This window comes from Colias croceus, chromosome 14, assembly GCF_905220415.1.
Source record: "Colias croceus chromosome 14, ilColCroc2.1".
In the NCBI taxonomy this organism is placed as follows: domain Eukaryota; kingdom Metazoa; phylum Arthropoda; class Insecta; order Lepidoptera; family Pieridae; genus Colias; species Colias croceus.
Window position 1 is genome coordinate 9,014,923 of NC_059550.1, and position 25,494 is coordinate 9,040,416.

At 35.7% G+C, this 25,494-nt stretch overlaps 3 protein-coding genes across 3 annotated transcripts; all 3 read right to left on the reverse strand.

Moving 5' to 3' along the window:
- Positions 1 to 9,184: 9,184 nt before the first annotated feature.
- LOC123697470 lies at positions 9,185 to 13,199 on the reverse strand. The gene is made up of 4 exons (XM_045643995.1): positions 12,910 to 13,199; positions 11,009 to 11,173; positions 10,471 to 10,648; positions 9,185 to 10,124 (listed from the first exon to the last, which is right to left on the reverse strand). The coding sequence occupies exons 1-4, from the start codon at positions 12,994 to 12,996 to the stop codon at positions 9,991 to 9,993; spliced, it is 564 nt and encodes a 187-aa protein (XP_045499951.1). The 5' UTR covers positions 12,997 to 13,199; the 3' UTR covers positions 9,185 to 9,990.
- A 737-nt stretch (positions 13,200 to 13,936) lies between these two features.
- On the reverse strand, positions 13,937 to 16,897 carry LOC123697597. The gene is made up of 4 exons (XM_045644140.1): positions 16,755 to 16,897; positions 15,895 to 16,059; positions 14,735 to 14,906; positions 13,937 to 14,070 (listed from the first exon to the last, which is right to left on the reverse strand). Exons 1-4 carry the CDS (start codon positions 16,830 to 16,832, stop codon positions 13,937 to 13,939), a joined length of 549 nt encoding a protein of 182 aa, XP_045500096.1. The 5' UTR covers positions 16,833 to 16,897.
- Positions 16,898 to 20,219: 3,322 nt separating this feature from the next.
- On the reverse strand, positions 20,220 to 25,363 carry LOC123697293. The gene is made up of 4 exons (XM_045643757.1): positions 25,118 to 25,363; positions 24,042 to 24,206; positions 22,247 to 22,421; positions 20,220 to 20,459 (listed from the first exon to the last, which is right to left on the reverse strand). The coding sequence occupies exons 1-4, from the start codon at positions 25,187 to 25,189 to the stop codon at positions 20,341 to 20,343; spliced, it is 531 nt and encodes a 176-aa protein (XP_045499713.1). The 5' UTR covers positions 25,190 to 25,363; the 3' UTR covers positions 20,220 to 20,340.
- Positions 25,364 to 25,494: the final 131 nt, after the last annotated feature.

Below are 25,494 nucleotides of genomic sequence, written 5' to 3' on the forward strand. Positions count from 1 at the left end.
AGTCGGGAACCTTTCATGATACTGCTTTGATTTTTAAAGTAAACGACATCTTTTCCAACATTTTTGAATTGGACTTTAATATAATCTGGCTAGGATATATATATAGCTACTTTTAATACTCGATCATTACGAAAGACGGAGAAACGCCTTGAACTCGAATTAGCCCTAGCAAACATTAAGTGGGATATAATAGGAATAAGTGAAATGAGACGATATGGAGAAGAAATTAATGATTACGGAAACTATATCCTATATTATAAAGGTGAGACACAAGGTCAGTATGGTGTGGGTTTTTTAGTTAAAAAGAATCTTGCTAACCGAATTGATGAAATAAAGGGAATTTCTGAAAGAATAGCAATACTAAACATAACGTTACCTTTAAATAAAGAAGAAAAATGGTCGATCATCCAGGCTTATTCACCACCTGAGTCAAATAAAAAGAAGGACGTTGCAAATATTGAAAAATTCTACGAAGATCTAAGAATGTCTGTGCAATACTGCAACAAAAATGTAATAGTAATGGGAGACTTCAACGCACAAATTGGAACAAAAATAAAAAGTGGAGAAGAGTATACAATAGGAAAGTATGGACAAGGCAAAAGGAGCAAAAATGGATCCAGATTAGTCACCTTCGCTTTGGAAAACAAATTTAAAATATTGAATAGTTTTTATAAGAAAAAGAAAACGAAAAAGTGGACGTGGATGTCACCAAATGGACTATATAAAAATGAAATAGATTTTATCATGTCTAATAATTCAAAAATTATTAAAGACGTATCCATAATTCACAATTTAAATTTCAATTCGGACCATAAAATGGTTCGTGCGACACTAACAGGAACACCAATCAAGAACAAAAGACGATTCTGTACACATAACTCAGGAATTTTTTGTACCGGAAATACCACCCAGCTCATAAATAATCTACAGGAACTAACTACTAATAAAGATATAAACAGATGTCAACCGATCTAGGAACAATACGAGAAACTTATTAACATACTGAAAACAGAAACAAAGAAAATAAACGTCAATAACAAAAGAGGCATCTCAGATGAGACAAAACAATTATTAGAAGAAAGAAGACAATTATTACAAAAGAAAGAAAATAAAAATTACCGTCATAAAATATCTGAGCTTAGCAAAAAGATAAATCAAAATATCAAAAAAGATAAGAAAGCTAAAAGGAATATTACACTAAAAAATTATATAGAGAAAACTGGAGGCGTAAGGAAAGCAATAAAAGAGTTAAATTATAAAAAACATTGGATGCTTAAAACAAAGACTACAAAAGACTGCTATACAAACAAAAGAATTGAAATACTTAAAGAGGCTACAAACTATTATAGAAATTTATACCAAAGCAAAAACAAAAATAAAATTATAAATAAAATGAATAATAGTGTTACTGATTCTGAACCCATCCCCAAAATCTTAGTTAAAGAAACGATTAGAGCAATCAACACGCAAAAGATGGATAAGACACCAGGAGCTGATCAAATAACGAACGAACTTTTAAAATCGACGACATCAGTGATTGCTCCTATTCTCACAGATATATTCAACAATATTATAGATTCAGAAATTATCCCAGCAGACTGGACAAAATCTACAATAACATTATTACATAAAAAAGGGGACAAAGGTGACATAGGCAATTATAGACCTATTAGTTTAATGTCTAACGTCTATAAAGTATTCTCGAAAATAATCCTATCTCGTATCACTGCTACGCTAGATGCAAACCAACCTAAAGAACAGGCGGGTTTCCGGAGTAAATATTCCACAATAGACCATATTCATGTTTTAAGGCAAGTTCTGCAAAAATACAACGAGTACAATAAAATTTACTATCTGGGTTTCGTTCATTATAATAAAGCCTTCGACTCCTTAGAACATGATTACATTTGGGAAGCTTTGAATATTCAGGGCATTCATAAGAATTCTTCAGAATATTTACTCTAGAAGCACCGCCCAAGTCCGGCTTGAAAGTATGGGAGACATATTTCCGATAGAGAGAGGCGTGCGGCAGGGTGATCCTATTTCACCAAAACTGTTTTCAGCGGCTCTGGAGATCGTGTTCAGAAAGCTGCAGTGGGACTACGAAGGATTGTCAATTAATGGTGAAATGTTGAACCATCTACGTTTTGCAGACGACCTGGTCTTGTTCTCTGAATGTCCAAAGAGACTCGAAAAAATGTTACAACAACTGTCAGACGAAAGCGTGAAAGCAGGGCTCACCATGAATATAGCGAAAACAAAAATTATGACTAACGCTTCACAGGCCTATAACATAACAGTAAATACAGAGAAGATAGAATATGTAAAAGAGTATGTATACCTAGGTCAGCTTATAACGTTAAGGGATACTATGCACAATGAAATAGAAAGAAGGATAACAAACACATGGAGAAGATATTGGTCTCTTAGCGAAATTATGAAAAATAAAGATATGCCAATCAAAGAGAAGTCGGTTCAGTTCGGGGGCCGAGTCACCTCCGTCCGTAGGAGTATACCCTGAACTCTGAAACCCTACACGTGGCCCCTGGGTGGTGCTAAACAGGTGACATGGTGGGAGACAGTTGTCGCGGCTATAATGACCACCCATCAGCTGAAGACGAGTCGCCAAGCGTCCGTGTTCCGACTCGATGAAGCTGATGTAGCCTTAGTGAAGATGGGTCGAGTCAGTTGCGCTCTGACTATCGGGACGATCTGACACACACTGAAGTTGCTGCATCTGGTGCCTAGTCATGGAGGTTAGCGGGATCCGAGGCACGGTGCACCGCTGGCCGACCGCTGGTCAGTAGGGGGCCCAAGTAGAGTGCTAGCCACACGCGAAAGGCTGGCGGTTGGCGACCGGATGAGAGGGCCCTATGGACAACTTGGGGGGGCTCGGGCGTCCCCGCAGTCTCCAGACTAGTCCCCAATAGTGCGGCAACTAAGTGTGTGTCTCTGGTCCTGGTGTTAAGCGCCTCGACTCACTGCCGTCTTCATACCTACTTCACTCTCTTCTAAAACAACTATGAACAAGGCAAGATACAGGAATAAAGTTGCACAGCGGCAGCACTCCCTCTCGCTGAAAGTGGACCTAACTAACATCAGAGGTCTCCACTCTAATCTCGCTGCAGTCCACTTCCACCTTGAGACTCATAAACCGTGTATCTTGTTCCTCACGGAGACGCAGATAAGATGTCCGTCTGACTTGGCGTACCTGTCCTATCCCGGCTACACCCTGGAGCATAATTTTAAGGCTCGGTCAGGTGTGTGCGCGTACGTCCGAGATGACATCTGTTGTCGGCGTCTCCGGTATCTTGAAGACCCCCATTTTTCAGTGTTATGGATGCTGGTGGACACAGGCCCAGAGAAACTTCTCTATTCCTGTGTCTACCGGGCGCACAGCGGAGACCAGGAGACGATCAGGCTCACAGAGTACCTTAGTGAGGTGGCGGATGCTGCTCAACACAAATACCCTTCCGCTCAGCTTGTGTTACTGGGGGATTTTAATGCCCACCACCAGGAGTGGCTATACCCATACCAGTGCACTGACCTAGCTGGGAGAGAGATGCGTAAACTCTCCATTGCATTAAATCTCACCCAGCTGGTCCAAGGAGCGACGCGGGTTCCTGATGTTGAGAGCCACACAGCCAATTGCTTGGACCTTCTGCTGACAACAGATCCAGACCGTTACTCGGTGGCGATTTCTTCGCCGCTTGGCAGCTCCGATCACTGTCTGGTGAAATCTGTATCTGTCTACTCGCCGCCCGATCCCAGTCCTAAGGGCTCTCGGCGCGTGTGGCGATACAAGTCAGCAGATTGGGATGAGATGCGTTCCTTCTTTGCGTCTTATCCCTGGCGGCCTGTCTGCTTTTCTTCTGATGATCCTTCGACCTGCGCGGATGCTGTGACAGATGTGCTGCGACAGGGAATGGAGTACTTTATCCCATTCTCGGACGTGGCCATGTCCGGCAAAGCTCAGCCCTGGTTCAGAGCCGATTGCAGACGCGCTGAAGCGCTAAAGCATGAAGCATATCTGGCATGGGTTGATGCTCGACACCGCAAGGCCAAGGACGTGTCAGACAAGAAGAAAGCCTTCAACCGGGCCGCCAAGTCCTGCAAAAAGGCTCTACGGAAAGCTCGATTTGACCACGTCAGCCGTATAGGGAACAAACTAGCTTCTTACCCCTCTGGTAGCAAAGCGTTTTGGTCCCTGGCTAAGACGGTTGAATCGAATTTCTGCCGCCCCTCACTTCCTCCACTGCTGAAACCGGATGGGTCGCTGGCTCACACCGCCGTAGAGAAAGCGAACCTTTTTGCTTCTCTTTTCGCGGAAAATTCTCGTCATGATCCCGCAAATGCGAAACCTCCCAGTCTACCTGGATGCGAGGTGAATATGCCGGAAATTCGCATCCGTCAGACTGAGGTGCTTAAAACGCTGCGGAATCTTGACGTGAATAAAGCCAGTGGCCCTGATGGAATTCCAGCCATAGTACTTAAAACCTGTGCGCCTGAACTTGCTCCTGTTCTGACACGCCTCTTTCGCCTCTCGATGACGACTGGAATAGTACCGAAATCTTGGAAACTTGCCAACGTGCAGCCCGTGCCCAAAAAAGGCAGTCGTGCCGACCCCTCCAACTATAGGCCAATTTCAGTCACGTCCATACTCTGTAAGACTATGGAACGTGTACTAAACAGTAGGCTCCTGGCACACCTAGAAGCGAACGACCTTCTCAGTGACCGACAATACGGGTTCCGCCGAAACCGGTCCACTGGGGATCTTCTAGCGTACGCCACCTACGTCTGGAGCGAGGCCATAGAGAATCATGGTGAAGCACTTGCTGTCTCTCTTGATATCTCAAAGGCCTTCGATAGGGTCTGGCATGATAGCCTAATGGGCAAGCTTCCATCCTACGGTCTGCCTACCGGTTTCTGCGCCTGGATCTCAGATTTTCTGAGAGACCGGTCGTTACGAGTAGTCGTTGATGGCTGCTCGTCCGACCTAATGGCTATCAATGCCGGGGTCCCTCAGGGATCAGTTCTCTACGCAACACTCTTCTTGCTACACATCAACGATCTGCTGAAACCCGGTATCTATGGGTACGCAGACGATAGCACTGTTGTGGAGAGATATGTATCCAGCGCGCGAGCCAGTATGGCACAAATCCAGTCTCTACGGGAGGCGATGGTCGATCGCATGAACTTGTCCTTACAGGCGGTCTCCGACTGGGGCGATGCCAATCTGGTCAAGTTCAATGCTACTAAGACCCAGGCGTGTCTATTCTCCGCTAAACGGAGTCCATTCCATCTGACTCCGACTTTCCAGGGTGTATCCGTACCGATAACCAACCACCTCGAGCTTCTTGGCATCACCTTGACGCCTACTCTGAACTTTGGTTCCTATATAGAATCCAAAGCCCAAGTAGCCTCAAAAAAGCTTGGAATTCTGGCGAAGGTGAGACAGTATTTCAGCCCGGGACAGTTGCTCAACCTTTATCAAGCACAAGTCCGATCGTGCATGGAATACTGCTCTCACCTCTGGGACGGTTCCGCCAAGTACCAGCTGGAGGCGCTTGAGGCGATAGAGAGGCGTGCCAAGAGGCTCATAAACGACGATGAGCTAGTAGGCAAAAAACTCCAGAGCCTCGCTCATCGTCGCAGAGTGGCCAGCTTATCGGTTTTTTACCGGATACACTTTGGTGAGTGCGCTGCGGAACTTCACGAACTTGTTCCGCCATCCCCGTTCTTCCATCGATCGTCGAGGCGCACAGATTCTAGGCATCGCCATATGGTGGACGTTCCATGTACCCGGACTAAGCGGTTCGATTCTACATTCTTCATTCGAACCGCAAGGGACTGGAACGCGCTTCCTGAATCTGTGTTCCCCGACGAGTACAATATGGGGGTCTTCAAACGAAGAGTGAACCGGTACCTACTAGGGAAGCGTGTACCATCTTAGACCGCATCTCAGCTTTCCATCAGGCGAGATTGTGGTCAAGCGCTTCCCTATCCTAAGTAAAAAAAAAAAAAAAAAAAAAAGAGAAAAGGAAGGTATACAATACTTGCATTCTACCATGCTTAACATATGGTTGTCAAACATGGGCGCTGACAGACAAACTTATGAATAAGGTGATGGTATGTCAGAACGGAATAGAAAGAAGTGTAATAGGTGTCAAAAGAAAAGAAAAAATAAAACTAGAAGAAATAAAAAGAATAACTAAATTTAAAGACGTAAAAAAAGCATGTAAGATTTTAAAATGGCGTTGGACAGGGCATATGCTAAGGGAAACAAATGGTAAATGGACAAAAACATTAACAGAGTGGTATCCCAGGAATGGGAAAAGAAGTAAGGGACGTCAAATGAAGCGTTGGGAAGACGATCTGAAAAAAGTGGCCGGCTCAGAGTGGATGCGAACAGCGAGAAATAGAGAGAGATGGAAGTCTTTAGAGGAGGCCTTTGTCGAAAGACAAACTGTTAATTATTGAAACCCATTGATAGAAAAAGTAATTGTTTAAGAAAATTGTAAATATTATTGTAAAAGATACTAAAGTTGTAACTATTGTAAAATATTTAACAGTAATAAAGGCTTATTTTATTTTTATTTATTTATTTTTATAATCTGGCTAGAGGTCATATTTACGTCAAAAATCGACGGGGGCAATGTTGGCAACAAGTTCAGATAACTTTACCCGCCCTCAAAAACAGACAAAAAATGAATAAAATGTTGAAGAATAATGAAATTTTCTACAGCAATATATGCACACGATCTAAGAATTAAACATATGCTAACAGAAAATACTAACGTTGCCATAGAATTTTTTTGCGGAAATTGAAATTATTCATAAAAAGCGGGCAATGTTGGCCAATATGACGGTATTTAGCTCAAAAGTTACTTGTAGTTATAGGTAACCGATTTTTTAACCGACTTCAAAAAAAAGGAGGAGGTTATCAATTCGGCCGGTATATTTTTTTTTTTTTTTTTTTTTTATGTATGTACACCGATTACTCCGAGGTTTCTGAACCGATTTACTTGATTCTTTTTTTGTTCGATGCGGGATGGTGTCGAATTGGTCCCATAAAAGTTTTATTCGGATAGGCCCAGTAGTTTTTATTTTATGAGCATTTTTGTCTGTAGGTATTTGTAAATTTTACAAGTGCAAGTTTGAAGTCGGTTGTTTTTAACGCAGTTATCACTTGTTGCTTTTTGTGTTACATAACCTAAGTTATATGGTTGTCCTGACAAAACAACGTTTACCGGATCAGATAGTAATATTATATCTATACTTATATTATGAAGCTGAAGAGCTTGTTTGTTTGTTTAAACAGGCTAATCTCAGGAACTGCTGGTCCGATTTGAAAATATTTTCACACAAGCTACTCTATAAGTAAAATGCTTTTATTGATGTGAAATTGCATTTAAATGTCGAATAAGCAAGCTTCTGCAAGTCTATCGGTTTGATTATACAAAACAATGAGTATTTTGGTCACTTAGAAAGTGGTATTAACATCTCCATATAAGTAGGTACATATAACTCCTCTAAAGTTAGCAATCCGTGGGAAACTGCGGATCTGTACATTATTTAATATAACATTAACATCTTACGTAATCTTCTTTGTGTGACTGTAACTGCACTTCGAGGTGGGTTCGGATGTCGTGTTATTACAATATTTTCTTTTAAGAGTTTCATCATGTATACATCATGCCAGAGTGGGCTCATCCCCATACTCTTTCAAAGTCTACGCATAACGTCAAAGTATAAGCCACCACGCTGGCCAAGTACGGGTTAGCAGCTATGCAACGTGGTGTCGAACTTTTGATCCTTTGACTTGTCTTTCCTCACGATAATTTCCTCCATGTATGTTATATTGATTCGTAAAATAGACTTTCTTTAATAACTTTCACGAATAAATCACATGATAGAATAATTCGTGCTTTTTGTTTTGCTTTCGGCACAATAGTTAATCACTTAAATTACATTAGCTAGGTATTTAATTCCTGTGAGCCTAAAACATTATATTGGTAAATGCGATATCGAAATTCTATTAGGTATACGCTCTAACGTATATAAAAACTGATGGAACAAAAACTTGAAATTATTGGGGCAACCTATACTATGCCTTTCTTTCGCACCGTATCGAATGAACAATGACCAAGGTCACGGGCAGAGAAAGTCGACTGTTGGCATCCTTTAGCTACCGTACTTTAAACGAGTACTATTAAACTACCTATCTTATAAATTTTCATACATAAAAAGCCGCCTGTTTAAAAAATGCTCCTAATAATAAGCCAAAAATTATAATAATATAATATTACCACAGACATACATCTTGAAACCTATAATAATTTATTGAAACAATAAAATCACGCGGTGTTGTTGATTGTTGATTTATTCAATTTTATGTTTGTTCATTTTATTCGCTTAACAGTTTATGGAGGTTTTGCTAAATTTTGGTATAAAAATTAAGCCTTATCTGGAATAACATAAATTAAAAATAATCTTTTACAATTCACTACGCCCGCTGCAGCTGTAGCTAGTGTAATTTTCATGATAAAACAAAACTATGAGATATATGGTAAATGTAAGATATCTGGAAAGTCAACATTAGTGAGTTGAATTCAATTAATCTCATTTTCACTTTCATCGGAACCCACTTAGAAAATTATTAGAGCTATTAATACCGCTCTACGGACAGTTTTATTGTTTTGTCAACAGATGGCGCTGAATAAACATTTTAGGTACATAGTAAATTACGTAATCTGTGGTTTTATCTTATTTATAACGTAAGTATTATTTTACTATATGTATTTGTATGTATAACACTTTGTATGGTCAAGTGCTGAACCGTTTTCGATGAAATACTGGCATGGGATATAGAATAATTATAAATACCTACTTTAATTCAAATATCATCAAGATTGCTTTAATCCTTCCTTATTTAATAATCTAATGTCACAAATTACTCATGTTGGAATGGTATTTCAATATCAAATATAATGTTACTTAAAAAATAAAATAAAACTATTGCATATTTGCCACATTGAAACTTTGCCTGTAAATCTTAAAGGAGTAAATAATTACCTGAACTTTTGACTCTACATAAACTATAAAAAAAGTATATTAAAGTAGGAATAATGAATAAAATCTGCATAATATTTAGGTAAAAATAAGGGTAAGAAGAAAAAGGGCATTGTATCGAATAATATTTTATTAATCTTTAACTTACTTAGAAATGTAATAACTATAAACATAGAAATAGCGCTTAACAAATATTAGAATTTTCATAATAAGTGTAACGAAACAGTATTAAATAGTAAACAAATAGTGCCAAAGTGCTAAGTTCACATTATATAAAAACTTTTTCAAAACAGCGCTATTTCAAAAGAGAGAACAATCTCTCTTTTTGAACCATTCTCTTATCAGACATATTCAGACATACACTTTTTCAGTTTACTTCATAGTACATAATATTATGAGATTATTTTCCTTACCTCTACTACTACGATAATATATACAACTATAAATACTACCTCTACTCTCCATAATATTATCATTGAGAGATTGCTCTAACCAGACAATATAATACTAACTAATCATGATCAAAAGCACTCAAATTTTATGCAGACAAAATACCTCTATATTTTGTATTTACGTTACGTTGGTTACGTTTTTTTTTCTCTTTATGGCAAGAAGATGACTATTTGCTAGTCACAAGTATGTAAATAAGAGCTTTTATTTGCCATAATATTATAAGCGATTGTTGCCATTGCAAAATCTACTATACTAATATTATAAAGCTGAAGCGTTTGTTTGTTTGAACGCGCTAATCTCAGGAACTACTCTTCCGATTTGAAAAATTCTTGCAGTGTTAGATAGCCCATTTATTGAGGAAGGCTATGGGCTATATATAATCACGCTTAGACCAATAGGAGCGGAGCAATGCGATTAAAACCGCATGGCACAACTAGTTAAATATATCAGGCGGGAATGCAGGAATTAGGCGATCGTCGCAGAAGCAATATCAGCAGTACATCTGGCTTCTTCCAACTGATTTACGAATTCGAATTTTGCATTATTCTTCAGTTTCTTGAATTCACTTCTTGATAATATCAGGAAGTATAAGTGGACGACTGTAACGAAAATATTAATAAGTTAATTAAGTTAAACAGTTGTTTATTGTAAATAACTTGTTTAAATCTACACTTAGGCTCTACTTGGTAATTTTTATATTTTTGGACAGCCTTTTTCATTTTAATAATTTATGAAAAAAATTGTTTCCGTAAGTACTGTTTGTGAAAAAATAACAGTAAGTACTGAATTTAATAATCGCTTTTATATATTTTTTAAAATTATCTATTATCATTAATATCAGTTAACAATAGGTAGTTTTTAATCTTTGTTTATTATTTAACAAAACAAACGACGATGCATTTTTTAAAATTAAAAACGCATTTAATGAATTCTTCATATACTTACATTGATAAAATATTATAAACAGTAGCATAGGCATGGCAAACGGTAGGAAGAAAATGACGAATACATATTCTCTTAGCGCGTACAGTAAATAGCTGATGTAGACTAACGAACAGATACACACTGCACCTAGAACCACTAGGTTATATCTGAAGTAACATCGGATGTATTTGTAGTTTTTCTGCAACAATAATGTTTGTATAAATTGTATTAATCCATGAATGAATAAATACTTACATAACAAAATCTAGACTTAAATTATTATAATAAATATTGCAAATACGGTCTCTGCAAAGAAACACCACACCGATTTGGATTGAAATTTGAAATGAATAGATAGTTTGGAATAAATTTAGAAGATCCATGGTAAAACATACATGTTTTTGTCCAAAATCGATCTCCATAAAATTTAAAGGGCGATGATGGTTTTGCTAAATAATTCCCGTGATATATTCTTACCAATATGTAGTCGGTTATTACGATAATATAACTACATTTTTAAATATGTAAGTACTACATTTATTAATTTAAAATTACTAACCTTATGAGCGCTGACGATAAATATGATTTGGAATATAGCGTCTACAACAAATGCTAGAATAATAGATATTAGAACACAAATGCCAGGTATCGACACACGGCGATGATACATTATTATCTCGCATAGATGTGTGCACATCAATCCAGTCAACATCAGGTTTATAATCTGCGAAAAAAGAAAAAAAAAATATTTACCAAGAAAACAACTTCACAATTTAACAATTATCATGTACAATATAGGTACGGTTAGGATTAGGAAAGGTTCCAATGCTAGGATTACGTTAGTAGGTACTCATTATTACACTATGCAAGGAAAGCACTGTGTTGACAATTGTGTATTCATGTTATATTTTATAATGTATGGAAAACTTATACCTAATTTTGAACTTTAGGACAGATCTTGGGTTGGCTTTAGAAACTTGCGGCACGAATTTCGGCGTGATTTTAATTTTTTTCGATCGATAATAATGCCCCGGAACATACATTAGCGGCTTTTCGTGCGGAAACTTGTAATTACAGAGAAATCTTAATTTTAATTTTTGAGGTTATGTTCAAAATTGTTTGAGTTGCATTGACAAAACTACCTACAAGAATTGTGTTTGAAAGAGATAACAAATGTCAAAATGTACATTAAAAACCATAGTTCCTTCATAGTTCATTCAAAAGCATGTTGCTGAGGGACAACAATTCATACGGATTATTGGCGAGTAGTATATGATTGGGGCAACATGGGTATGTTTTTAAAAAAGTTAATCACTCAGACCCAGACAACCCATTTGCATTTGTTGCCCCTGATGGGACTCATACTCAAAGAATTGAGTCCCAGTGGCGTGTTGTATAGAGATTTTTTAAACTATAACCACCCAAACTTTGATGATATTATTAAAGAATATAATATGTGGAGACGCTGATTTGAAAAAAATAAAATTGATCCATTCATTGCCCTTGTAAATTGTATCAAACATGTATAATTAAAAAAAATGTTTTTTTTATTGTATGTACATTGCACACAAATTGTTAGTAACAGAACCGAATCTGTCCACCCCGACTCCACGTGGTACTTGTCTGTCATACACTAGAGTGTATTAAAAAAGTCGGAGGCGCGGAGGAGCGTGGCGCCCGCGTGTGCTGAGGAGCAGGCAGAGTCAAGCGAGCCGGAGTGGCTGAGGCTGGTCGCCAAAGGCGACCAAAAAGCCGAAGCTACAAAGGCGAGTGAAGACTCCTGCCTGCAACGAGGTACACGGGGGCAAGCGCCACGTTCTGCAGCGCCGGAGCAGTCAAGAAAGCCCATAATCTTCAGTATATTTCTAACTACATTTCACTACATAGTACAAAACAAAGTCGCTTTTTCTGTCCCTATTTGCCTATGTCCCTTTGTATGCTTAAATCTTTAAAACTATGCAACGGATTATGATGCGGTTTTTTTTAATAGATAGAGTGATTTAAGAGGAAGGTTTTAGTATATAATTTATTAGGTTTTAGACAAAGCGGGCGAAGCCGCGGGCGGTAAGCTAGTATAAATATAAATTCAAAAAAAAAATAGAAGGGGGGGTTTCCGCACCCCCCCACTTCACAGGGGGTCTCCCCTTACCTCCCCCCTCCCTTTCCCTCCCCTACCCCCCCTTAATTCGTGCCGCAAATTTCTAAAGAAATACCCAGATCTTTTTTACAAAATCCTTTTTATGGTCCTTGATTTTTAGGGATATTTTATTATTTTTTTAAGTAAAAAAAAATTTTAAACCCGATTTATTTTCTTCCAAATGAAGATCAGGGAAATTGTTTATTTATGAAACACACTTTTTAACAGTGATAAAAATGTAAATAAAGCACAAAATAAAAACAGCTTGTTTAACTAAGAAATAATTGTTTGTATTTATTACTATAGTAGAAAAGATTACTTACCAACTTAAAATATCCCCACGCTAGCAAACCCTTTCGCAATGGTAAACAAAAACAACATTTAGTAAGTTCTGGCCACTCACACCTCATTTTCACAAAAAAAAAAACACTTTTTTAAAAAAAAAATAAACACTACAAATAAAGTTCTACGCAAAAGTGCCGCAAACTGTTTGTGTCACTAATGTGTTCATAATAAAATTATCAGTAATTAGTTTTGTTATATATTTATAACAATCACGTGCGGATGTATGGCCCACGCAAGTGATTAAAAATGAATGGGAATAACGCATGCAAATCTGCAAAATACCCTGACGTCGGTGGGATGATGCTCGTAAAAGATGGAATTAAATTATTTTGTATTGATAACAGGTTAACCTCACATGTTATTGTCACGGTGTAAAATAAACAAGAATAATATTTTTCAAACATTTTTTTAAGTTTAACTACTTTGGGTTAAGTCAGAGTACAAAAAATATGAAACATCTTGATATTATTTAAATCAACTACCTAGATTTCTGCAAGTGAAACAACTGTTAAAACTGTTAAAAAAATTACAACTAAATAGTCCCACTTTATGCTAATTTATTACTAGCTGTACCCTGTCACAATGTACCGTTGCATATTATTAAGATTTCATGGATGAGACATGAGGAAAAATTGATAAAAATAAACTTTTAAACAGGTTCTATATACAACGAATATTTATAACAATTTATTGATTACTTATCAGTTTTAATTGCAATATGTATAATTTATTGATTACTTATCAGATTATAGAACTCACAAGTTACGTGACTAAAAAATAAAGTTCCTGCACGCTCTAAAAAGGCCAAAAAATCTGCATCGCATACTCAAACTTTGACATATATAACATTATTAATTCTGTGTGTTAAAACTTTAACTTGACAATGTTAGACCAAAATATAACTACCCCTGCCTGCGAATTGCGATACACTGCTGTCCATATAAACAAGGACAATATAAAATTATTAATTTTAAAGAAAATAAAAAGCATTTTTAATATATATATTCATTTATTATCTCCTCGATCATCAGAAGGTCCGGCCAATGCTGTATCGGCATGTACTATTACATCTTCCACATCATTTCTCTTCATTATTTTTAGTTGACTTCGAATAAGCGAAATTAAATAAAATTGCGTTGCTGAAAAAGAAAAGGCATGAATTGTAGTTACAGAATCTTACTATTATTGTAATTGCTAAAGTTACTGAAGATATATTTCTACATAAGTAGTATAAAGTAAAGTCGCTGCTTGCTTATATGCTTATCATCATATATGTATATAAAAATCAATGCCACTTTTCGTTGTAATTCCATAACTCGAGAACGGCTGAACCGATTTCGATAATTCTTTTTTTATTATATTCCTTGAAGTACGAGGATGGTTCTTATGTAGAGAAAACGTTAATATGTACCACGGGCGAAGCCGGGGCGGACCGCTAGTTATTTTTAAAATTACTCAACGGATTTTGACGCAGTTCTTATAAAGATAGAGTGAGTCAAGAGCATATATACATTATACTCTTTGGTCAAGAGGAAGGTTTTAGTATATACCTAATTTATAAAATTAGTTAAAGTGAACGAAGCCGGGGGCGGGAATCTAATGGTTGAATAATTATTGTAAGATATTCTTTTAGGAACTGGATCATAATTGGTTTAATTTTATATAAGTACCTACTATGCAAGAAATGTCACGGATTGAATTTAACTTATTAATTAAAACGAATGTAGAGCAAAAGCTTCCTTTCTCTGAACCTCTTTTCTTTGCTCTTCTTATTCCATTAGAAATAATAGTTAAAAAGCTTACTTATAATAACAGCAGCTACAATTATCATGCCAACAGTGAGTTTATACATAAGATCCTCTCTGGGGCGCCATCTATATACTTGTAGAGGAATGTAAAAGAGGGCTACAGTCGTTTGTGTTGTGAACATACAAATATTGCACTCGTAGTAGGCTTCCAAAAGCTCTGTACTGTTCTGAAATTATAAATATAAATATAACGTATCTAAACGTTAGTTGCTTTCCATTCTATTGCGATAATTTTTTTAAGACAAAATAAGATTGAATTTATATTTTTTGGTTTTATGGCATTCAAATGCTTTATAAATATAAATTTATAAAGAATAGAAAAAAAAGGTGTGTCCCTTAAGACACATAAAACTGAAAGAATAGAATAAATTCGATTGCTCAGGCGGGTCACGAGTGGCTGAGTTGGTGAGGCATCCGCCCCGGAATGGCGCGAAAGGATACGGGTTCGAGTCCCGCCTCGTGATCGATTTTTTTCTATTCTTTATAAATTTATACAAAATAAGATTATCCATTTTCATCGGTCCTGCATACGTATAGTTTTAACATTCACAAACGTACGAGTTTACTGGTAAATTATTATCAATTAACTAGTCAGAAAATATTGTGACCTATGTCGCGTATAAATAAAAGACGTTTCCTACTGAATGTAAAATGTAAAAATTCAGTTAAATTCTCTTGAGCCTTGTTTCTACTTGAGCATGCTCAGGCGAATGAGCGGCTCATTTGGCCGAGCCGCTCAAGTGGAGACGTCTGAGCACGCGCGGCCCGAGCATGTTCAGGCGTCTCCACTTGAGCAGCTCGGCCAAATGAGCCGCTCATTCGCCTGAGCATGCTCAAGTGGAAACAAGGCTTTACTGGAAGAGGCTCAGTGGATTGTCAATCAATTAACATAATGCTGTACCTGTTTCTTGAAAAATATTTTTTTATTTATTTTATTTATTTTTTATTTTATTAAAATATTGGCTTTACCTTTTGCTGTCAATCATAATTATTTGTAGATAGAGTTAGATTGCTAATATCAACTGTGCTAATATCTTGCTAATATAGTGTGCGACCATATTTTGCGTGAATCCCATACAAAACTCAATCTGGGTTTTATGTGGGCAGTGGGGCGCATGAATTTTTACAGTTATACGTAAATTATTTAATATATACCTTATGAAGAGCAGTGATCAATATAACGGTGAACAGAAGTTGTATCGCCATCACTCCAAATGACAAAGAGAGGATGATGTAATCCATCGGATCGGTTCTGACAGTCCCTTGGAATATGTCGTTCATGCGGAAGATCATGTGTAATAAATTGACGTAGCTTATGATCTGGAACGATTAATATAATTAGAAGGTTATGTAAAGTATTAAAGAGTAAAGATGTCGGTTAAGGATGAGAAAAATAACATTTATTATATTTTGTGTACTCAGGCATCACACATGTGAACGTCGAGGCTATCCAGCTCCTTGACAACACGGACATAGTGAGAAGACTGAAAAGGACAAAACCTTTTGAGTTACTTTAGTGAAGTGTCAGTGTAATATAGTGAGTGCTGCCATGTGTCCCCGTCAAGGGGGGACGCCCTTGTGCACAAGGTCGCTACCAGGGTGAACCTTCAGTTCACCCCCGCGTCCGCGTTAAAATGTAGTAGCCCTTCTGGCTAACATTGAGAAACACCATACAAAAAAAAAAAAAAATATTCATAAAGAACACATGAACAAAGTGTCTTCGCCTTAAATAGAGACATTAAGAAAAGTGTTAATGGACACATTCTTAGACATACTTATACCTAGCAAATTAAGTTAGATTTATATTACTCATTAGCCTATAGTAAAAGGCTAGATCGTAATTTTCAATAATGATATCTTAGTTAGGTTCATTATTTTAGGTAAAAAAAGGCATCATACAATAAATCGTCTGTGATAGACGAAAAGGCCTATGATGATGATGATGATATTTGTGTAAAGTGACGATTGTTATAAATAATATTGGATTATTTTTATTTAAAGAAATAATGTCTTACCGCCATAATATATCCAAATGTAAGTAATCCTGGCCGCAAAGGGAAACAGAAGCAACATTTTGTTAATTTAAAAAACATAACTGAATTCAATAAATAACTCTTAAGTTAATTAAAATTGTTGTATCTCACAAGAGCATTTGCGAATTAAACTATAAATACTGACACAATCTACATAACCTTACGATTGTAGTGTCAAGTGACGTTTAGGTTTTTTGTTAAGGAAAATTTTGTTTTTTTCTAATTTCACTAATTTTGTTAAAGTTAAATAATTAGGAAGCTCCACCTAATTATTGAGTTATTGCTTAGGGAAAGACTTAGACTTCAATAAACAAGTTATGGGATATAAACTATTTATTTATTCGTAATCTATTTATTAAGCGTAGTAATTTAAAAGAAGTAGAGCAATTTTATATTATAACAAATTGATCAGGTTGTCTGGAAGCGATAGCTGCCTTAGCGATAAAACCGCCTATTGTGCTCAAATTTGTGAATATGTACATTTATTTTATATATCTTATGAAGCATAATAAAGTATTTTTGTTTATTTTTACATAATATCTACCTGTCGGCGAAATACTATAACATTATTAGAAGCTTATGTTTACTAATATTGATGATCTGTATATAATGGTAATCAGATAAGATTTTTTTAATGGTAGATAAGAAATAAACTCAAAACTATTGGATTAATTATGAATCGAGAATTGATACTGGATGTAATATCTTCTCTTTCACATTACAATGCATGTGGAATAATAATTGAATGTATGATAATCACATTAAAAAACAAGAAGAACGCTTGGCCTGTAAGGTCACCTTATCACGATTCTTTGTTGGAGCTAAGTACTTTAATATTTTATTTGCTATTAAGTCAAACTTATTTCTAAAGTACCTAGTCATGGCCGCGACTTTGTCCATGTTCTATTATGGAATAAAATTTCAACTATTCGCACTAAAATCGGTTTAGCCATTCCAATGATCGTATCGTCTTATTTTGGACATTTGAAATGAAATAAAACAACATTTTTTCTGTAAAAGGCGATTTGTTTTTGATTAGGATAATACATTTAACATGATTTGCCTGTTTTTGGTGTATTAACTATTAAATTCGTAACAGTTCTTATTTATTATTTTTATTAAACGTTACACTAGTTTAAATATTACAATAAAATTTAAATCTATCCAAAGTGTCTTTAGCAATAAATAATCTATTAATTTTCTTACAAAACTATTTCAGTTTTAATATAGAGCATTTACAACATACAAAATTAAATAAAGGTGTCTTACGTTCTAATAAATGCAATATTTATTTCATAAATACAATATCATAAAATATTAAATATTAAATAACACATACCTAAATACAATTAGGTAAATAGTTATGACAAAGGAAGACCCAAAAATAGAATAATTTTTTTCTGAAACAGTAGATACAATAAACTGTCAATCAGCACCATGAAAGCATGTGTTTTTCACATTTTCATAATTCAATCTTAAACATAACGTTCGCAATTTAAAGAAAAATGACAATTTTTTTTATCTATATGCCGTATAGGCTAAGAGCAATTAACCTATAGAGTTCTTATATTAAGACAGAACAAAATACATATTTTCTAATCTACTTACTCTTAGTCAATAACAGCATAAGCCAGATTGAGATAGCGATAGAGTATCTGCACTGTCTTCAAACGTAGCGCGCCGGCAGTCAGTTTGTTTTCCAACCAGCTGGTGGGCTCAGTGCGTCAAGTGTTTTTAACGAAATATTTAGAAAATATAAAGTGTACAGTGTTTCTTTTTATTTGTCAGTGTGCTAAAATAACTATTGTATGTTTAGCAACCGGCTATCACTAGTCGAATGGGAGTTTTGGATAAAAACAATGTAAAAATATCTTTCCATCGGTAAGTGATTTTCAGCAAATTGATAAATATTTATGTTTTAAACCTATTTGAAGGTTTTATCAAGCGCTTTTTTGTAATTTTATGTTGTAACTGTAACATTTACCCACTTTATGGGGTTGTGGAATATAAAATAATGAAATAATTTTTAAAAAACGTCACAATAATATCACGTTTGGCATTTTGTTTACCACCGTAGTGTTGTAACACATCTAGCGTATATTATCGATTTATGACAAAAAATCTATTTCATATTAACGTTCATTTATTTATTTTGTTTCATAAATCAGATTTATATGTAGTTGTTGTTGCAAATAATAGATGTAAATTTTTTACCGCAGGAAAATAAAACATACCACGTGGTTGTTTTATTTGCACTATGTGTTTTAGTTTTCGTTTGTTGTTTATTAATTTCTCTTTCAGATTATTAATAAATTCATTTTGTTTTAGATTTCCAGAGCTAAATAAAAAATGGGTATAAAACGTGAGACATGAGTTGATTGGACGCCGCCACAATTTGCAATATTGTGTTCACTGCATTTCGAGCCTACTTGTTATCAAGATGGATACTCTAGAAGAATTGTGCAATCTTACGCTTACGTTTTTTTTGTTCCTGTAGATAATAAATTTTTTTATTTGATTAAAGAGAGTGAATTTTTTGAAATACTTTAAATGTGTAACTATGTGAAAATTAAACGGTTGATTAAATGACAGTTCTCATAGATGAGAAACTACTATTGAAATACATACTTAATATACATGCGTTTTCAAAGAAAAACCCGCATAGTTCCCATTCCTGTTGGATTTACGGGATCAAAAGTAATTTTTCCAAATTTCATTTTAATCGGTTTAGTAGTATTCGCGTGAAAGAGTAACAAACATCCATCCTCACAAACTTTCGATTTATTAGTAGGATGTTAGGAAAATGTTTTCATTAAGACTGTCCTTTTATTAACTTGTTAAAATGCTGCATGATTCCTTCATGCTGACTGTGCCTTTCTCCTCACTCCTTTAACTTTATCATCATTTCCTTCTTTATTTTAAATTACATTTCTAGTTTTAAAATTTCTTTTCTAATGTACTAACTTTCCGCCCGCGTTTTTAAAGAAAATCCTGCACAGTTCCCGTTCACGTGGGATTTCCGGGATAAAACCTAACCTATGTGTGTATGTACAAAATTTCATTGTAATCGGTTCCGCAGTGAAAGAGTAACATCCCTTCTCACATAATTTCGCATTTATTATATACGTAGGATTAAACAAATAATGTATTCAACTGAAATTAATTATAAGTTTTGTTTTTTTATTATTTATTATTTCACGAAACCGTAAATGCAAAATACATTCACGATTTTATCGATTGAAGCATATCCCATCACTATCACCTTCTATCTATCTAAATACGTACCTATAGTAAAAATGGTGCCATGACTATGTTGAAACGTAGCTTGTTGTCTATAGCTGTCTCATTCTTTCATACGACGTTTTCTTTAGATAGAGAGAAACAAATATATGTAAATTGTATACGCTCGATACAAGTACTCTATAGGTTAATTGCTCTTAGCGTATAGGAAAAAAATCAAAATGTCATTTTAACAGTGAAGTACAGAATTGGGGTTACCGTCTTAATAATTGAACACAATTTGTTACTGTAATAATTATATTCTTTGTTCTCACAATTCTAGAAAGTTCTAGTATACAACGTAAGGTTTTCTATTACAATATTCTGAGCGATTTGGATCAGATACGCACTGTTTTCGCATGCTGCATATCTGGCTTCGAACTAGCACCACGGTGTAAAGTTGCAACACTGAAAATAAGAGAGCACAAATTAATTCCACTACAAATAAAAATATTTCTTGTAAAGATTTTAAATTGCGAATCAATTTTAGTATTGATCCATGATTCAAAATATACAATCTTTTTAACAAAATAACGATCACAGGAAACTGGAAACTTAATATTTTCGTGATTTTCGCTATAGATGCAATTTTCTAAACTGTCTACTATTCGATACACCAACACCATACAAATACTTATAAGTACAAATTACAATGCATATAAGTCTCTAGACAATAGTGTCATTGATAATCTAAATTTTAACCTAAATTTAACTTAACAAGAACGAAACATTTAGTGCATCAACGGGTCAAAGGTCAATTATCTCTTTACTAAAATTGGTGTATCAGATTTAGGGGCGTACTATCCAATAGGTATGTTTGCGTCATATTTTGTTGATTCATAGAGAATGTAATTATTTCATATAAAATGTTGCATATAATTTTTAGTGGGAATTAGAGGCTCTTATCATCTTTCTTTGTAGAATAATTGCTTCAGTTCCTCGGTCCTCCATAAGAAGAACGTAATTGGATTATTTTAATTGAGTTTTAATTTACCTAATATTTATCTACACTAATATTATTAAGAGGAAAACTTTGTTTGTTTGATTGTAATGAATAGGCTCATAAACTACTGGACCGATTTTAAAATTCTTTCACCATTCGAAAGCTATACATTATCCACGAGTAATATAGGCTATGTTTTAACCCGAAAATCCCTCGGGAACGGGAACTATGCGGGTTTTTCTTTGAAAACGCGGGCGAAGCCGCAGGCGGAAAGCTAGTCCTTTATATACTAACTAGCTATGCGCCGTGGTTTTACCCACACTTCTTCGCTCCTATTCATCTTAGCGTGATGATATTATTGAAATATGTAGCCCACAGATCACAGAAACTAAAGGGAGATATGGTTAGGGGGCGGGGCCGGTGTCGCAGCAATATGCCCAAAAAGAGAACACATGCTGTTTGTTACATTCAGTTGACGTTCGACCGTCGGCCGGGTATTATTTGACAATGCCATGTTGTTCCGTTAAAGTTTGTAAAAACCGAAGTGAAACCAGCAATTTTAAGTCAAATGGAATCACATATTATCGGTAAGTACTGGAAATTATACGATTTTCTTACTATAATTTCAAAAACAATATTACGTAGAGTGATTCTTGGTTTTATTATTTGACAGAACGACAGTCACAATTAATTTATGTAAATAGTTTACAATGCTTCTTCTGTACGTGACTCTATTCAAACGCGGAGTTAGAATACCACAATGTATAATGAACATACTAAAGCTAACAAAAACGTTCGATCGTGTAGTACGGCCGTGTAGTAAATTTTTATGAGACACCAGGTTTCGTACTCAGCGCAAGCGATTGGCATCTCTCTAGATCTCTATGATGTAGCCTATAGCCTTCCACGATAAGTGGGCTATCTAACACTGAAATAATTTTCAAAATCGGACCCGTAGTTAGAGTGCGAACAAAGAAACTTTATCTCTATGATAAACTAGGTTTCCGCCCGCGGTTTCGCCCGCGCAGTCAAAGAAAAACCCGCATAGTTCCCGTTCCCGTGGGATTTCCGGGATTGCGTCATTTTCCCGGGATAAAAAGTAGCCTATGTCCTTTCTCGGGTATCAAAATATCTCCGTACCAAATTTCATGAAAATTTGTTCAGTAGTTTAGGCGTGATTGAGTAACAGACAGACAGACAGAGTTACTTTCGCATTTATAATATTAGTATGTATATAGATTTATCTACTTACATATAAAAAGTAAAGCCAAAGACATCAAGGCGATAAGTAAGAACCAAACGTTCTCTTGATCGTACACATATAAACGATACGATTGTAGTGGAATATACACCACGGCGATGAGGATTTCGACTCCCAGCATCAGTACATTGTATACATATGTGATGCGGATTATCGTTATTCTTTGCTGAAAAAACAATAGTTTTTTGAGTAAATTGACTGTAAGGCCGGTTGCAGAGCTTCACCGACCATCAGGCCAGTTGCAAAGCTTCACCGACCATCAGTGCGTACGTCAGTCGCGCTTGTCATATGTATGGAAATACGCGTGCGTGTGGTCGGCTATGAACGGCTGCCTTATTACGGATCTTGCAGTCGATAAGCAACAACCAAAAATTGCACAATAGCTGTTGTCAATCGTCTATTTCATATTACGTAAAAGCAGACAACAAGCAGATAATCTGCCGTCAACAGTGCTGCCTCTGTCGAGCAACTGAAAAACTAAAAATGCAGTTGTCGCTAATGTAAAGTCAAAGGTTGCTTTGCAAACGGTATTATCTATGACTTGTGACAGCAACACGACAGCAACAACTTAGCAATTCATCTGTTAAATATGCGACAGGTCTAATACTTGTTGTTGACTAGTTGCTGCTTGTGTTATCGTCACTAAAGTGTATAAAAACGCGAAATTACTCACAAATATAGTGTTTTTTATTGATTGTTAACTAAGATCATCAAATATTTATAAATATAATTAAAATATATTGCGGTAAGTGTGCAAAATGTTTTAGGTTAAAATTTTCGATAAGTTTTCGAACATAATTGTAGCATTGTACCAATAAGGAGGTATTAAATTTTGTCGTCGCATATATTAATAATATCTTAATTTACGGTTTTATAAACAATGGCAAGAACATGTTTATCTTAATATATATAAATCTCGTGTCACAATGTTTGTCCTCAATGGACTCCTAAACCACTTAACCGATTATAATAAAATTCGTTGTGTGCAGTTCGATCCAACTTGAGAGATAGGATAGTTTAAATCTCAAATCGTTTTAGAGAAAGCGGGCGAAGCCGCGGGCGGTAAGCTAGTTAATTAATAAATGTTAGAGGGAGAACTACGAGTGTCTGTGCTTGTTTATAAACAAACGTAGTACCAACAGTTGCCACTTGATTGTGAATGTCGCTGCTTTCCATACAAAATCAAGTGCATCGGTCGAAGAAAGCAGATGTTGTGCGACAGCGACGCAACTGCTTACATAATACGAATTTTTTTGACGTTTTGCGACCAGTCGCGAACCTGTCGCGCTGCTGTTGCGCGGTGGTCGTTATCTGCTGATTTTTAGCTAATAAGGCCGCGGTTTTATGAATTTCCATACAATATATATAACAAGCGCGACTGACGTACGCACTGATGGTCGGTGAAGCTCTGCAACCGGCCTAAATTAAGTCCTCCCATACATAACTGTAAGATAAACCGACTAAGTTAACTGGTTATATAAGAGGACATTTAAAAGTCGAATTTAAGGGTATTATTTTATTTTATTTATTTAAATTAGTGTGTGAACAAGGTTCCAAAACATGACAGAAAAGGAAATGTTGCAAAAAGTTTAGTAAGATAATGGTAAATAATAGATAAGTAATAACATGGATGATAAGAAGTATAAAGTAGTAGAAAATATTTTAAAGGCCGGCAACACATTCACGGTGCCCTTGACAACGCGAATGCTAATGGGCGGCGGGCATCACTTTCTATCAGGTGACCCGCCTGCTCGCTTGCCCGCTTAACTATAAAAAAATCAAGTACCTTATGTATCCCAACTATGAGCAGAGTGGTGAAAATAATTTCAACAACTTGTGACACGAGTCCTATGATGTATAAAACTAAATTAATTTGCGCTGTATAATCGTCTATATTTGATGGAGATATGTCCGACAACATCCAATAGATACAGTTGCTGATAAACGCCACCTAAAACAAAATCAAAAAGTCCTTGTTACTCCGAAAATAAAGAATTAAAAAATTGAAAAAAAAAACAGGACGTGCATTCGGTGCAACAGCTCACCATCGACTGATTGCTCAACTAGGCTTGACATATATTTGTCTAAAATATCGATATACCCACATAATTGTTGTTGAAGTAATTGCTCTGCTTCGAATCGAAATCTTGTTCGATTCTAAGTTGGAAAAGTATTGGGTTATAAAAAATTCTTTATCTTGTCTGTGTGACCATTAAAATATGAAAAAAATTTATAAAAACCATTTTGGCTACTGGTCAAGGTCAACATTATTCAACAACAATAATGATGTATGTACGTATACAGGTGTCCCACTAATGGATTGGAATGGAATTGAAAATCTAAGCGCGAAGAAACTTGTAGTTTTACATACACTGATCACGTAAAAAATATTTTAACAACAAAATTACATCAAAAAAAAATTGTTTAATTTTTCCTGAAAATCCATGTTTTCTTCTCTAGCTTCGCGCAGACGGGATATACCGCTTCGCTTTCGCATTTTGTCTATGAAAACATAATCTTAAACGATAGGTCACGTACGGGTGGCAAAGTTGGGCGGGTTGCTTGTTATGGGTGCACATAGACTTTTAAGAATTCATCTATTTGAAAAAAAACTGCGTCTGGAATTTTATAAGTATTTTTTACGTACTCAGCGTACCTATGCAAAACTATAACCTCCATGAATAACCTCCAAGCTTAGTATACCAACAGTGGGTTACCCTGTATAATATTATTATGGAAGTAAGCAGCGAAGAAAAAAAATATGACGGCTTTTATCAATAATTGCCCATTGAAATTGCTCTTCACCCGAAAATATTCAATTTCCTTCATAAATCTGAACACAAAATAAAAAAAAATACTTACAATCTTCAAATAAGAGAAAGCCAAAAGTCCTTTCCTCAAAGGTACACAGAAACAACACTTTGTTAAATACATTGTTAAAAGTTAATACACACAAGTAATTGCTCCAAAAAATAATTACGAACTGATTTGACTTGACCCCTTGGTCTTAAACATCGAACGATATCGTTACGACATTGCTGCGATATCGTTATCGTTGGATTTTAAAGGGGCGTTCACTTTGTGTTCAGGGAGCAGGGAATAAGTTTCACAATTATTATTCTTTAAAGTTCTTATATTAATAATTTAAATAAAAAATAACGGGACTTCTATCCCTACTATCCCTGTCTGATTTTGATGAAATTTGGCACAGACAATCTTTAGACCCTGAGTCGTTTATT

Bases quoted from the DNA above. Each gene is read 5' to 3' on its own strand.
- LOC123697597 (XM_045644140.1), bottom strand. From the start codon at position 16,832: ATGTTTTTTAAATTAACAAAATGTTGCTTCTGTTTCCCTTTGCGGCCA. The intron at 16,060-16,754 runs GTAAGACATTAT...TAATCGTTCCAG, and splicing joins CATTTGGATATATTATGGCG to ATCATAAGCTACGTCAATTT. The intron at 14,907-15,894 runs GTATATATTAAA...TTATAATTTCAG, and splicing joins TGATCACTGCTCTTCATAAG to AACAGTACAGAGCTTTTGGA.
- LOC123697293 (XM_045643757.1), bottom strand. From the start codon at position 25,189: ATGTATTTAACAAAGTGTTGTTTCTGTGTACCTTTGAGGAAAGGACTT. The intron at 24,207-25,117 runs GTAAGTATTTTT...ATTTTGTTTTAG, and splicing joins CTTTCTCTTATTTGAAGATT to GTGGCGTTTATCAGCAACTG. The intron at 20,460-22,246 runs GTAAGTAGATAA...TCTTATTTTCAG, and splicing joins TTTGGCTTTACTTTTTATAT to TGTTGCAACTTTACACCGTG.
- LOC123697470 (XM_045643995.1), bottom strand. From the start codon at position 12,996: ATGAGGTGTGAGTGGCCAGAACTTACTAAATGTTGTTTTTGTTTACCA. The intron at 11,174-12,909 runs GTAAGTAATCTT...CTTTTTTCGCAG, and splicing joins CGTGGGGATATTTTAAGTTG to ATTATAAACCTGATGTTGAC. The intron at 10,125-10,470 runs GTAAGTATATGA...TTTTCGTTACAG, and splicing joins GTTTATAATATTTTATCAAT to TCGTCCACTTATACTTCCTG.